Source organism: Sceloporus occidentalis, unplaced genomic scaffold (assembly GCF_023333645.1).
Source record: "Sceloporus occidentalis isolate IW3139 unplaced genomic scaffold, rSceOcc1.0.p SCAF_46, whole genome shotgun sequence".
NCBI classification, from domain to species: domain Eukaryota; kingdom Metazoa; phylum Chordata; class Lepidosauria; order Squamata; family Phrynosomatidae; genus Sceloporus; species Sceloporus occidentalis.
In genome coordinates, this window is record NW_028317026.1 from 1,808,778 (window position 1) to 1,824,597 (window position 15,820).

At 34.5% G+C, this 15,820-nt stretch overlaps 1 protein-coding gene across 2 annotated transcripts in view; it reads right to left on the bottom strand.

Annotated features, from left to right (window-relative positions):
* Positions 1 to 10,805: 10,805 nt before the first annotated feature.
* Positions 10,806 to 15,820, bottom strand: part of LOC149289314 (dickkopf-related protein 2-like) — a 41,852-nt gene continuing 36,837 nt past the window's right edge. For both annotated transcript variants that reach the window (XM_089490796.1, XM_089490795.1), the window contains 2 exons: positions 12,299 to 12,454; positions 10,806 to 11,056 (listed from right to left, as the gene is read on the bottom strand). In XM_089490796.1, the coding sequence (XP_089346922.1) occupies positions 10,806 to 11,056; positions 12,299 to 12,454 (407 nt within the window). The remainder of the gene's footprint in view (positions 11,057 to 12,298; positions 12,455 to 15,820) is intronic.

Sequence of the window (15,820 nt, forward strand, 5' to 3'; positions counted from 1 at the left end):
CCAATGTCTGCCTTATTATATAGCGATAGCAGTTATGCTGTACCACCATCAATGTCTGCCTCAGTATATAATGATAGCAGTTATGCAGTTTTAAAGTAGGGGTGCCAGATGGGAGTGCAAGACCTCCGTCTCACTGCTCTGTCACAGTGTGCGCAGCTTCACTGCTGAATGCGGGATATGACGTCATATTCTGGTGCTCTGAATCTGTCGCTGGCACCATATGGGAGCAATGAGGCAGAGGCCTCGCACTCCCACCCCCACAGGCCTCCTTTGCGGCAGACTGGACTGCACACTGCTGTTTCTGCATCTCCAGTGCTGGCAGTCCAGTCTGCCACAGAGGAGACGCCCCATGTAGATCAGGGCTCCAGGCTGGCCCCTACCTTACCTATAGCAATCATAGCACTGGCCCTGGGCATGGAAAGTGGCACATGTAGAATCCCTCCATGCATTTGCAACAAAGACCACATGGAAATTTAAAGACACCACTCAGCTGTCATATGCGTTAAAGTCAATGTGATGCCTGGAGTATCCCTTTAATATATGAGTTACCAGATGGCTTTTAGATTTAAACTTAAGTACTTAGATTCATCCATTGCTTAAATTGATGGAATCATCAGCTGTGTGTTCAGAATATACTAAAATCTTTACCGACTATGTAAATATGTTCTGTGTTTTATCACACTAAATGCACCTGGAACGTGTATGTGCATAATATGAACAGTTAGTATGGTGATTTACAAATCCTTGTTGAAGTAGAGTTAAGCAAACAAAACAAACTGATTTACTATGACAGGATACTGTTCCAGTGAAACTGGATCTAGTGACATTCATTGTTTTCATGCCTATGTGCAACATTTGCAAACAAAATGGTGATAGTTCTACTAACTGGATGGGACATTAACAAATAATCCTGCCCCAGGGGAGAAATGCACAGTTAGGAAAGCATACATGGATAAATTCAGGTTGATTTTTTTTTACCGAAAGCTGGGAGGAAAAAAATATCATAAAACTTTGTTATACAAATCAGGATGTATGATTTAGATTAAAATATTGAATATGGTATCCTTATTTTTATCAGTGAGTAATTTACACAAATACAATGATACACAAAAATAAAGGCAAAAATAAACTATTATAGAATATTTTTCTACTTGTGGATGCATTGCTTGGTAGAACTGTAAGCATTTGTGGAATATTTGCTGTGACATGACTTTGAAGGAGCGCTACAGTTTTAACTTATTGACTATGCATTACAAAAGTTCCATCCCAGTGAGCTTCTCCTGTAAAAAGAGCTGAAATGGTCCTCCATATTGCTTTGTTAATATAGAGTGATTTCTTGAAAGCCACTTTACAGATTTGACTATGTATTAGGTAGGGTCAGCTCAGCCCTTCGAGCAAAAGAAGTGCACATAATTTGGTCTTTATGACAAAGCCAAGGCTAAAAAATACAACCAAAGAAAATAAATACATTTAGTACTTATAGTTTACTTTACTGAGTACCAACATTTCTATGTTACTACAACGTCTTATTCCACAAGGGATTCTGGGTAGGCAGATGCAAATAAGGTCAACAATGATCGCCTTTTGCCTCTATATACATGGATCCCTTGAAAGTAATTGCCCGTTGTACAAGACAGCCTTTAGACAAAACTCGGGAAAGAGGTGCAGTAGCCAGATCGCCACACATATTTTTTTGTGGCCATTGTTCCAATTTTAGCGATTTGCCCAAGAATCACAGCAATTTTGCCTTCACAGTTTAAGGCAAAAAAAAGGCATTATCATCTTAAAGAATTCCTTCCTAAACATTCTGCTTTCTCTTGCAATATAAACATGCTGTTTGGGTCGTATTGTTATGTTTTTTGCATCATATTCTAGCAGGTTTAGGTTACCATGGAATTACACACAATGTTGCTCTAGTTGTTACAGGATACAAAGAAACAAAGCAGGACAATGCCCTTCACAATGCAGTTATAATGCTTCTATTCCCCGAAACATAAACCTGTTCCCATTTCTCACACCTGCACTAGAGCATGACCTAATTGCAGTAAATACATAATTTTAAACAATAAAATTGCAGGTGCTTTAGGGAAATGGGAAATAACAAAATGGCATTAACATTAATAATAGGGTAACTACTGTTAGCACTGGTAACTACATAATAGTAGGTTAGTACAGTACTTTTATTTGGTTTAATACAGAGTCACAGAGCAAACTGTAAGATGTTTCCTAGGACTCAACAAAAAGCATATTCTTTCAGGGACTTTTATATTACACATTTTCAAGCTGTGCAAGATAAAATTATGATGATCAAATGTTCCATAAGTTGTGTTATCAGTCGTGTGTTTGGCTAATAAATGAAACATTTATATTTGATTTGGTGATTTAATGGAAAATTCACATATAAACATGTAACCAACTTTACTAGTAAACTAGTAAGCAGGATAAAGATAGAACCTCCATCAGAGGCTACATAGGACCAAGCAAGACACTAAATGATTTCCTTCACTCCATTTCCTGCTTCAAAGCCCAATATTACAGAAATAACTATTGTTTATATCTAGTTCTAGATATTGTTCTGTTCTAAGGGCAAGTGGATCGATTCCCAAGATTAGCATGGAAGTATGAGAATCTGGTCTATGTGCCCTAAAAACACTGCCATGATCTGCTCTAGGTAGAACTGATAACAGCTCACCATTAAATTTTTATCAATTAACATCCTGAAACATTAATATGTCTTCAAATGGGTTTTTCGTTATTAGCCACAAAGCAGACAAAGGTATAAATGGTTTAATCAGGGCTGTTATTTCAGTTGGAGAACTCCAGTGACTAGGCTTCTTTTAGAGACAGATACAGGCATGGGGCACCAAGGGCTATATGGATGATACACCCGAGAGGACCTGGTAGCTTATTTTTTTAAGAAAATCTTCTCTAGATTTAATCAACTTGTTTCTTGTGATCCAAGATAAATGTCCCTGTAACAGTTTTACCCTACAATATTTAACTTTTTAAAATTTAGGTGGCATGTTTTTACCCCATGTCCTCAATACATAGTCTCTGACAAGGACAGCTAACCTTGCAATTCTATTAGTATTTTTGTAGTTCTTGTATATCTCACACCATATCAATACTGTGGTTTTCTAGGATCCTAGCACAGCACTTCTATGCTTAATATATAGGCCCCCAATGATTAACCTAAAATTTGAAATGCTCAAAAACACCTTATTAAGGGAAAGAGAATCTATACATGTCATGTATAACACAGTTTTTATAGGACTACATATTTTTGTTTCTAAAGGGAAATGTCTTGGAACTTCACACAGAAAAAAACCAGTAATTTACTCTGAAACAACTATAAATTATTTAACTTTAAATAAAAACATGTGTTGTATATACAATTCATCTTCCCCATTACATCCCAATTCATAATAATATCATTGCACTGTGGGTTAGGTAAAGAAAGATAGATGACATATATTGCAAGCTTTGACCTAGGTATTAATAAATAATAATAAGGACTAGAGTGTGTTGGCTACTAGTGTCCTGCTCCTCAATGTTACACAAAACAACTGATAAATATAATAGTTCGCTTAATCAAATAATTATGTGCTATGTACTGTGTTTATTGCTATACTCTGGCTCTGGAAATACGGTCTTCCTTCACACTCACATTTTAATCGGGTATTTAACGTACATAAGAAAGCAATTAAAGATTGAGAATTCAATTCATAAATATATATTTTGGGCAGAGGTTCTTATCTGGTGACACATTCTATGTTTATAGAAAGATAAATAGACAGACAGACAGACAGACAGATAGATAGATAGATAGATAGATAGATAGATAGATAGATAGATAGATCTAGTTAAGCAAAGATATGAACCTGGCAATTATGACAGGAAGGAAGGATCAGAGAAGAGTTGGGCATATTGGTTCAACCTGGGCATGTTTGCTATTTAAATGCAACTTAACTGCCAACTTACATTTGGCAGACCCAGGAAAGTCAAACTGAACCAATGTTAGCAGTCAAATTAGAAAGGCTTGACAAAATCCTGTGTCCAGCTGACATAGACAACTTGACTGAAAGGTAAAATGACTAACTTTATAGAAACTCAAAAGCAACTAAACACAACTGAAGTTGAACTTTACACAACTTGATAAACTCATGTGAACCATTTAGTGGTTATTTTCAGTGTAATTTTTTCTACTGTAGAAACTCCAAACCATAATGTGTTCCTCGTCTGGTCTTATATTTGTAATACCCAAATTCCTATCCGATGTGACAACATTGTAATTTCATTTTTCATGAATTAGAAGAGTTACTAATTTAGTTGGCATAGTCAAGCGCCACTATGTGTTTTCAAATTACCTCTGTAACTTGACTGACAACATAAATATTACTGAAAGCTTTTAGAACATCCTAGGCAAAAAGCTTTGCATAGCAACTCGATGCCAGCTGGCAATCACGTTGACTTATGTTTGGTCAAATTTAACTGTGGCCTAAAATTATGATGTCAGTTTTATTTTCATAAATAGGCATCTAAGCGCAAATGCATACGTATATTAAAAAAAAAACAGATAAATCAGATTTAAATAGCTAATGCAAATAAACTCCATAATTCAGCATAGCTACACGACTTACTATAAGCCTATACAATATTTAAGGTCATGTCCACACTGAAAATCTACTCTTAAAAAGTTAATCCACGCATTTACAAACATATATTAACTTGGTTTTTGCAAAATCCTTCAATGCTCTGTCATAAATTACAAAATGTGCACATTATAGCTAAAGAATGCTTTATTCTGAAAAAGTGTGATTTATAAAATAGCTTCCAAGTCACCCAGGTGTTTCAGTCTCAGACACCCAAGTGTTTTAGTCTTAGAGTTATTTCCAATGAACACAATAATTCATAACAGAAGGTAATGCAATCTAGAAACTCTCTCGTGGTCCTTTAGTACACAGCAGTGTCACCACTGTAATTTGCGTGGGAAATTTCAAAGTTAAAGTCCTTTTTTTTTAGTCAGCTAGTAACTGATTGTCACATTTACCTTTTTTGTATCCGAAAATCATCTGGCTGCTGTTTGTTAGTGATCATTTCCATCATATAGTGTGGATATATATTTTCCTGTCGGTGTACTATACTGTAAAGTGATTTTTCGCCTTCTGATTTTGGAGAATTTATAGGATTTACACCTCATATGTTCTTCTTCTCGGAACATGTTTCAGAGTAAGTGGAACTCGCTGAGGAAAACATGTCACAAGGTAACGTTTGGCTGACCTTAAACACACAAACACCTGCATTTGTGTATGCATGAAATGGTTTGGAAATGTGAAATTGTATATAGGCCTCATAGAGGTATTGGCGGTACCAGAGTGCTAAAAGTGGGATATCTCCACCTGTGGTAGTGTTGTCCCAAATCTAAACCTACTACTGATATAGTAATACAATACACACACCTGGTGCAATTCATGTGCTTCTATATAATGCCACAATTGAAATACCAAAATACCAAAATATCCTTAAAATCCAGACACTAAAATGCTGCAAAATTGTAAACCACATGTATTGAGTTAATAAGGGCAGGAAAGAACCAATTGGCCCATCTAGTCATGGGCATCTGCAGAAGGAGGCAAGAGGCAACACTCCCTAGAAATTCCCTGAAAAAGCCACCCTATTTGCCTACGCACCCCCTGGATAGGATTAATAGAACATTCTGAGGAAGCCAATACTTCTTATCTGTGTTCCCTGAAGAGCTGCATGATTATTTCTTTCCTTTATGTTTTATTTCATCTGCTAAGTTGCTGTTTTGGTGATTGGTGTCATCTTGGAGGTGCCTTAATTCTCAGGACCCTGTTGGATTCAACCAGGCTATGAATACTAATTTGTTGCCGCCCCTACCAGTACTCCACCCATATTTACCCACTTGTTGGGTGAGAACAAGTCTACAATAAAAAGATTTTGCTTAAATAATGCTGCCCCTTTCACTCTGAGACACATATATTAGCTTCCACTGGTATATAATAAAAATAAAAAATAAAAAATAATAAAAAAAAATAATATATATATATATATATATATATATATACTTATTGCCAAACAAAATCACAAGCTATAGCTAATTTGAAGAATTTAGTTTTTTAGTTTCCCTTTAATACCAGTACATCTAAGGACACCTTATCCATCAATGGTAGTGGAGTGGGTGGTATAACTGGAGTTCCTTCAGTGGCATGGAGGACCTTGTTCACCTTGCTAAGGGTCGGGTCTATCAGACAGGGCTGAAATGGTTAAACTGGAGAGTTGTCTTTATTCCAAGGCAAAAGGTGCAGGCTTATTTTAGGACACCACAGCTACTAATCTGGAAATTAGATTTTTATCTAGCCACCTGTTCAATATATGAATGAATACTATTTTTTTTAAATTACTACATATTTAACTCCATATTTAATTAAAAGTATATCTATTAAAGTTTTATAGTTCAATCTGAATGTCTGATTGAATGAGTTTTACTTAAATGTTAAATGTGTATTTCAGTACATACAAACTCAATTCATCCTCAAAGTTGGTATGTTAGAAGCAGGAAAAACAGGCAAGCGTAAGGATCTGAGCGACTTTGACAAGTGCCAACTTATGATGGCTAGACGACTGGGTCAGAGCATCTCCAAAACTGCAGCTCTTGTGGGGTGTTCCTGGTCTGCAGTATATATATATATATATATATAGTATATATTCTTCTAGGTTCACTTACACAAAGTCAAGGACTTAGTCATAACCATTAACTAAAACAGAAACAGTAAAAGCATGGTCTCTCTGAGGCAGAACTTTCAAGGCAGACAGGGGTCTCCAAATATTCTGTCCTCATGAAGAAGCACAAAGAAATGGGCAATGTTGAGGACCGTAGACGCAGTGGTCAACCAAGGAAACAGTTCAGCAGATCAAAGACACATAACGCCATAATGTCCAGCAGTAGCATCAGCTATGCATTAGCAGGAAACAATGGGATCCTGGTTCACTCATATACTATCTACAGAAGTCTGGTCAGAAGTTGTCTTCTGGCAGCAGGTGCTCTGGACTGATGGGTCAAATTTTGAAATATTTGGCTGTAGCAAATGGGGTTGGGGATTCACTCAGAATTAACATTCTCCTCAATGCTGAGAACTGCAGGTAGATACTTATCCATCATGCAATACCATCAGGGAGGGCTCTGCCCCAAAAAGAAAGCAAAAGGCATTAGGAGGTATCTTCGATGTAAAGAAGAAAAAGAAGTCCTGGAAATTATGGCATGCTTGCCACAGAGCCCTGATCTCAACATCATTGAGTCTGTCTGGATTACATGAAGAGAAGCAACTGAGGCTGCCTTTATCCACAGAAGAACTGAGGTTAGTTCTCCAGGATCTTTGGAACAACCTACCTGCTGAGTAAAACACTGTGTGCAAGAATTGATGTTGTTTTGAAAGCAAAGGGTGATCAAATATTGATTTGACTTAGATTTTTCTTCTTTTTCACTCACTTTGCATTTTGTTAAATAATGAAACTATAAACTATTAACATGTCTATTTTTTTTAAAGCATTTTCACAGCTGCCTAAAACATTTGCACAGTGCAGTGTAACAATTGTTTAGCTCTCTAAGACACTGTCAAGATTGCAAAGGGTTAATATTTTTTCTTTCAAAAAATATTTTATGGGCAAACTTTCCATCTTATTCTTATATATAAAAGATATTTATATATATTACAAACTCTGATGTCTCTGAGTTCTTTACACAAAACAAGTTATAATCAAACGAATGAAAACCAGTGTGATGTCAGATTCATTGTAAGTACTTGGATGGATATTACACTGATGAGGTGCTTTTAAAAAACTTCTTGATGATGTAAATGGTGGTCTTGGCATGATTCCCAGAGAAATAAAGTTCCCAGCACAAAATAACTCAGATTGGGTCCAACTGGCAGCCTATATATTGTCGAAAGGGGCCTAAATGCAAAAAAAGGATATCAATTATGTTCAATGAGCAAATGGTAGTCTTTCTTTGTAAACGGAAAGATATATTAATCCATGCAATCATTTGTACAGTTTACGCTGCCCACCGGTTAAAAAAAAACTACAATCCATAGTATAATAATCTTTCTCGTCAGCTAGGATATTATTGCTTTAAAGTAGAAGGGAATTTGTTGAGAATCAGTGTTATTCACACTAAATGTCCCTTTTAATAAACAAAATATAAAGTTCTGGATATTATTTATAAATTAGTCCATTAATAAAGACTATATAACAGAAATTCTATTATCATTATTATTATTTTAATGTTCTCAACAACCATTTCATAACATCCGCATTCAGAGAAAAATTTTTCCTCTGTACGTCTACTTTAAAGGAGGATTTCGTTTCACATGTCATACGGGTAAAAAAAACCCACAACCAAAATAATCTTACCAGCAGATAAGAACAGCTCTAGTCTTACTTTTTTCTGCTATAAGGGATAACCTCTGTTCTGACAAGCTACTTAAGTTTAAAACAATATCATTTTGGAGGAAGCCAAATGAAAGACTAACATAAACGAAAACATTTGAACTGAGGGGAAAATGATTTAAAGAGAAGCAGCCACACAATAAAAAAAAGTGTGTGTGTGGCTCATATCAATATTTAAATTACTACGTAAATTACTTTTTTATAGCCAAATGCTAATTTTTTGTTAAAAAATGCAAATTATTATGTATCTTGCATAAATAATTTCATTTCACAAGGTAACTTCTGTCATAGTTTAGAGTCAGATATCTACCTTTTATTGTCTCTGAATTTCAACACAATAATGTATCTGCCAGCTTCATTAAGAATAAAACTTTTAAAAATAAGCTATAGATACCACAAGCTAGACTGGTAGTATAAAAGCTACAAGTCTTTCCAAAAGTGAACTTGAATACCAACTAATTATAGGAAAAGCACAGCAAATTATCTCTTCACTAGAATTAGCTTGAGATAGCTAATTTTAGAGAATAGATCGTTTGCTGTGCTTTTTCTTAGAATGAGCTGGTAGTCAAGTTCACTTTTGGAAAGACTTGTAGCTTTACCCCTAAATCATTGAGGGACCTAAAGCAGACTTGATCCCTTTATTGACATCAAGACAAGATTTTTAAAATCTCAATGAAAGTATGTACATTTCTCTTGCTCTATACCACTTCTGTAAATTGTTATTCGTAAACAGATAAATAATATATATTTTTTAATAATATCAGCATATAATGCTATGTTGATATCAGGTATACATAAAAATGAAATTAAGATAATGTGCTCAGATACCTGATTCCATAAAAAACACACCCCATAAAAATATGGGTCAAATTTAGTCAACGTCAATGCATACAGGGTTACAAAAGGTATTTACGGTATATTATAATTTATGATGTATTTTATTCAACCTTTAAATATTTAACCGGATTAAGGTGCGACGTAAGGAAATGCATGATATCCTTTTAAAATATGATTGTTTTATTTGCATAGCAAAGGCAAGAGCCAAAAATATCAACATACAAAGAACTATTAGATGCAGCAAGTATGTTTCTATGTTTAGACAGTATGTATCCCTGTATAATATAAATGCACTAATTTAAGACAAAACACAGTGCGATAGAGAAAACCAAAACAGAGCATTAAAGATGTGGATTTCCCAGTGTTAACTGATCCGCTATTGACTTTTTTCTGTTTTATGTGAACTTCACACTAGGAAGATATTGTCCTTCTGCGCGTATTATATTACATTGCCTTGCAAACTTTATGATACAATTTTCAAATTTAAAAATGTAAGTTTTCCAAACCACAGAGAACTGCTTCATTATTTTTAGATTATGCAATAAACAAATTTGCAGTTACTATTTCAAATGTTATCCGATTTTTTGGTGTTTTTGTAGGTACGTTATTCTCCAAATTTGGTGTAATTTAATAATGATGTTTTGTGCATGAATCGAACAAGAAAACTATAACTTATATAGGTCTGTTATTCATAAATTAACCTGTCAACTGCATATGGTAGATGCCAGACAACTGGCCAAGCCAATGTCTTGTGTTAGAAAAGGAAGGATTTCCTTGACGAAGAACAGGATATAATGTAATAGCGATCTACGTTTGATTGATCATCATTACAAAATGTTATAACCATATTCCCTTGACTGGATCTGTTATTTTTTATGTCAAGAATTCCATGCCAATGAAATTACATTTTGCAATGTATGAGGGTTTTCATTAACCATTTGAGTGAAGAGTAAGCAAAGAATCAGTTAGCAATAAATGCTTCAACCTGGTGAATAGTTTTCTCTGTAGGTACCTTAAACAACACTGGCTGGGGGAGAATATAGGCTTCCCCAGATGGATTCTTCCTCTCTCCACTGCTTTGTCCACTCTATCCATGCCTGGTTGATTTGATTCTTATTATTATCACATATTTGCGAAGTATATAGAGTACCTACAACACTCATGCTTCAATGAGACATACATCTAGACTCTGGAATTTCAAAGGGTCCACATAATGAAACAGTATACACAAACACAGATTACTTAAAAATTATTAATACTCATACATTTTTTTTTTAAATTCAGTGGGCATGCACTGTTAAAATATTAAATGTCATTTGTACGAAATGTTGGAGTCGCAAATTATTTACATTAGTAAAAAGCTCCATTAGGTCCAGTTCAAAGTTTTTCCTTTCATTTCAGTGTTTGTTCTCGGTACCAAAGTCCATACTGCATTTGTCCTTTCTGTACCTTTCTGTAACCTCACAGTCTGTTGTAACAACAGTTTCTTTAACAAATGCTCAGATTTTCTGGCAGATGTGCAGTCTAGATTTTGAAGAATATGTGGCATCTTTCCATACTTTGCAAGACAACCCTTTAGCGCAGTCACATCGCTGAAATATCTCCAAACCATGGGAGCCTTTCTTTCTTAATTTGGTACAAACTTCTCCTTGGTGTAATACAGGTTTACAAATTTTGGTCCAAAAATGACGTGCGCAGCAGAAGCCTTCGATACAGTCGGTTGATCGGAGGCAGGGGTCTCCTTCATGTCCTACAAGAAAGGTATTAAAGTGTCACATCAATCAGTCTAGTTGGGAGTTTTATATCACTCTACTGCCAAGTCAAGATTAACAGTATTCTTTCACATTATGGTTTAATGAAATGGAAGTAGATTTTATAAACTTGTATAATCAGTGCTGGTGAATGAAGACTCATGACAAATGGTTTTTGCCTTATGATTTTTAGTTTACCTAAAAAGTATAAGCCACCAAGAAGCAATATACAAACATACGCATATTTCTGTAGTATATTAAATTAAGGGGGTGGTAGAAGCATTATTAAACACTCATCTACAGACACCAGAGAAGCCAGAAGGCTTGTTTTTTCCTCAAAAATCACATGGTGCTGCCAACACCACAAGGGATTCCGGGTAGGCGCATGCAAATAAGGTAAACAATGATCACCTTTTGCCTCTATATCCACTTTATACATGGAGCCCTTGAAAGATCACCACCCATGGATGTTTCATCCTTAATGGGACTCGTCAGCATGAGGTTGTGATACTGGCTTAGTACTTGAGGTATATTAAATTAGAAATCATAATACCTAAAGTAGGTATAACAAGCAATTGAATAACAAGCAATTTGATTTATTTTTCTTATTTTTTAGCATATAGTTATAATAATAGCTCACATGAACACATGAAATTTCCCAATAATCTTATGTAAAGGTAAATTTATTCTTGTCTATTTTTGTAGTCTCTCCTAAACAAAACACATCTCATGAAAAATCCCTTATAAGTCCACTATATCTATATCTTGTAGTGTGTATTTCAAATTTATATCAGTGTTTTTACACTAAAACAAGTAAGCAGTTCTCTTTATGTAATTGCAGGTTCCCTACTTTCACCATGAAGTTATGTTGAGTAACATAACCAACATAATTTCATAATTCAAATAACCTGATTAAAAATAATGCTGTGTACATATTTGATGCATACAATGCATTAAATAGATTAGGTAGAATTACACTTTATGATAAGTCAAGTTAATAGATTGAAAAACAGACTAAATTAGTAGTAATAAAAAAGCGATACGCCTATTTTGTTTTATTTGTTAAATCTAAGAAAAAGTAAAACGTAGACAAGTGAATAGCGTACCACATAGGACATTTGGTCCTGTATGTTTAATTTATCATGAGATAATGCTGTTTTTAAGTATTCATATTTCATGTATACATATTTTTATGTATGAAAGTAAAAATAGTAAAAAATAATATCAAACAAATGATTTACCTTTTATATGGGGGAGTTTAGAATGATGCTTTCCGAGATTCTGCCATCCCATATCCTTGTTAGTGACGGGACCATTCTTTTTAGGATTTTTAGGACGTCCTTCTAGTTCTGGTATATGGGCAGTCAAGATTGTCTCAGCAACAGGAATACAAATACCTAGAAAAAAATAAGCAATGCAAACAATAATGTTTTTTGTCCATTGTTAAAATGCAAGTGTAAAAATATACCATCTAAAAATTGCATATCTAAAATCTAGTATCTTGTATCTATAATGTGAGTGTATACAGCATATAGTGTATGTATATATTAGTGTGTGTTAATGTAAGTTGTTAGTGTTTTTGAGCATATGATGTTAGCATGTTTGTCTGTTACTGTATGGCTTTAGAGTGTGTAAGCATATATGTTAGTTACAATCTATTCTAGATTGTAAGATCGTGGAATATGGAATATGATGGTGATATATAAAACAATAAATGATAATAATTCATCAATGTAATATTTATCAATTCATTACTAACTTGATTTACTAATAATTTTACATATTCATTTATCAGCGTATTAAATGGATTAAGGTTTCACTAATGTATCAGTTCTTTATTAAATGGATTATGAATAATAAATATTTTATTTGCTAAATATTTAATGTATTGATCATTACTTTATTAAAAATATTTTCTTTTATTTATTACATTTATTTTGTCAGATAACTTTATTATCTTTAGCTTACTTAAATATGATATATGTAATATTTTATATTAAATGGACTTATAATTTGAACAATTAGAATAGAGAAGGAAGGGGGGGGTATAACCAATACTTTAAATATATGAAGATAAAAATATGACTGAGGAACAACTGTCTCCTGCCTATTTTGGCTGGCTCCTAGATCCAAACTAAATTTGCTTAGTGGTTAAGGTTTAAATCATCAAACCTGGCTGTATGAGCTAGAACCTAGCAAGTTGAGTTAGTGTTGCAAGTTGAGTTAGTGCTGCAACAGGTTTTGAGTTAATACACATTCAGATTTGCATTAAACTTAAAGCAAAAAATAATAATAATAATAATAATGGGAATACTCAGTGCTGCACATGGACATGATTTAAACGAGCAGAATTTAGACAATCAACCCCATAAAGGAAAAAGTTGTAATCTCAACTAAATAAAGGTTATTTTTTATTATCACTGTGTCTTTTGTTTCGAAAAGTTCTACAATTGCTTCTAGGCTGATTTTAGAAGACTTTGCACAACCATTCTTATTAAACACACACACGTGCATTCCATTATTAGAAGCACATGTCAAACAGTAAAACAATTAAATGAAGTAAGACAATATACAATCATTGTTAATATACAAAGAATCTAGTTTAATATTTAAGATTGCAATTGTCATAACAAATATTGGAATGTTGGAATCATTGTGAAACTGATCATTGACTTTTTCTTTATTTCAGGTTTAAAGTGTCTTAACAGACACGATTCCTTTCTATCCAGGAGGGACAATGTTGGGTAGGAAAGCCTGGCAAAGAGGGCATGGGGATATTCCACAACCCCCATGTGCCACTATAATTTGACAATTTTGTGCCACTTTCACAACTTTTACTTGTTTGTTTTACAAGTAACAAATACTTTGGACAGCCTTTACATCATTACTGGATCAATGATGTGCTCCCGTAATGCTATTTGCAGTCAGATTCTGTGTTGAACAGGGCAGAATAGTCTTATCAGAACAATGCGAATGTTTTACATACATGATTGTAGTTCATATGAAAGCACTTTGGCAAAGAAATAAACAGAAGTAATGAGCATACATGTTGTGTCCTTTATCATAAAAATTAAGTAAGCTTGACAAAAACACCTGGATAACGAAACCATACATTAGGCATTTATTATTTTTCAATCGCATTTAGTAACATAACACTTTAACTTTTCTATATATATATATAACTTATATGTGATCATGTCACGTAAAAGTGCAAAAATAAAAAAGGTTGAATCAATGGTTGATTGGGAAAAGATGCTTTGAATCAGTGGTGGGCAAGCCAGTTTCTGTGTAGGAAAAGCCACGACTGGGTTTTTTGTTGAGTTGTGTACAAGCCAGGCAAAACATGACTTGGAATGTCAACTGCATAACACAGCATTTGAATTACAATAAATGAGGAAGTGCTGATGGCTGCACCAAAACTAGATACCAATCACTGTGTTTTTATACAATTCCAGGCGCATTTTTGTCTCTTCGCTTTTTATAGAAGTTATACGTCCTCTCATTATATGAGATTCTGAGAGAGCCAGAGATGAACATAAAGAAGACCTATAAAGAAGACAAATATTCCATTTGTTCTCCATTTAAATCAAATTAACCGATCCTACTTATTTGCCTCTGATGTGAGAAAAGGCAAAATTTTGCATCTCATATAGGAGGACAGTAATCACCACCAGGGAAATGGATAAGACTGAACACATTTGTCCTGTTGAAAAACATTGAATAGCGTTTTGAAATTGTTCCATCGGAAAAACATGTGGAGATGCTTTAGAATGCATGAATTTAATTTTTTAGACTGCATCATATTTTACTTTGTCTATTTAGATTCATAAAGTGTCACTGGAGTCAACTACAGCTATAAACACTTGGTTGTTTACGTCTATAGAAGGAACCTTAGATCCTTGTAATTTAGCATTCTCTCCTTGAACCTCTTGTCTTCCAGTTATACCCAAGCCCCCCCATTTTTTATATTAAGTCAGCTTTGACAATAAGATCTGTATACATATCAGTTATTAATTTATAATTCAATTAATATCTACATGTATGTTAAATTGTGTGTTGAGCTACAAGGAAACAATATATGCATTCACTCCATGAGCCCATGACCGTTTCTATGGGTATACTGTGGGCTTTCCCACATATTTTATTTCTCCCATAATAATGTTTTCCCAGACTGGGTAATTCAAAATTGACTTGGGACTTTAGCCCATTCAGCCACCTTGAAGCATCACTCCTGATGATGACCTAAGGTGGCTGGGCTATGCATTTTAGGACAATCTAGGCTAAAAGAAAGAGATGGAATACAGCTACTGGAAAGGCTTGCATGTTCCTCTAACCAATACTGTCTTGTTCTTCAATCTATCAAAGCTTTCTTTTTGGTAATACCTCCCCTAAAAGACCCAAAGCTTTTTGTGATGCGTGGGGTAGTCTAGTTGGCCCTTTTTGGTTAATGAACTACATAGAGTATGTGTTTGTTTTTTGAGATGGACAATACACTTTACAACACTGGTATTATTATTTTATTGGCGAGGTCCAGCACTATCCATGAGGCCCACACCCCACCAACTAGGAAGTAACACACACTCGCACTCAGTTTTTTAAAATCACTCTGCACGCAGACTGTTTGTATCCCTGCTTGCACGTGGTATGAGATTTTTGTCGTGTCACATAACCCATTATGCTCCTGACTTTGCTCCCAATTTAGACCGGCCCTGTTTAACCACTTCGTGACAAAGGCTGATTTTACTTTTTGTACCCTTCGTGAC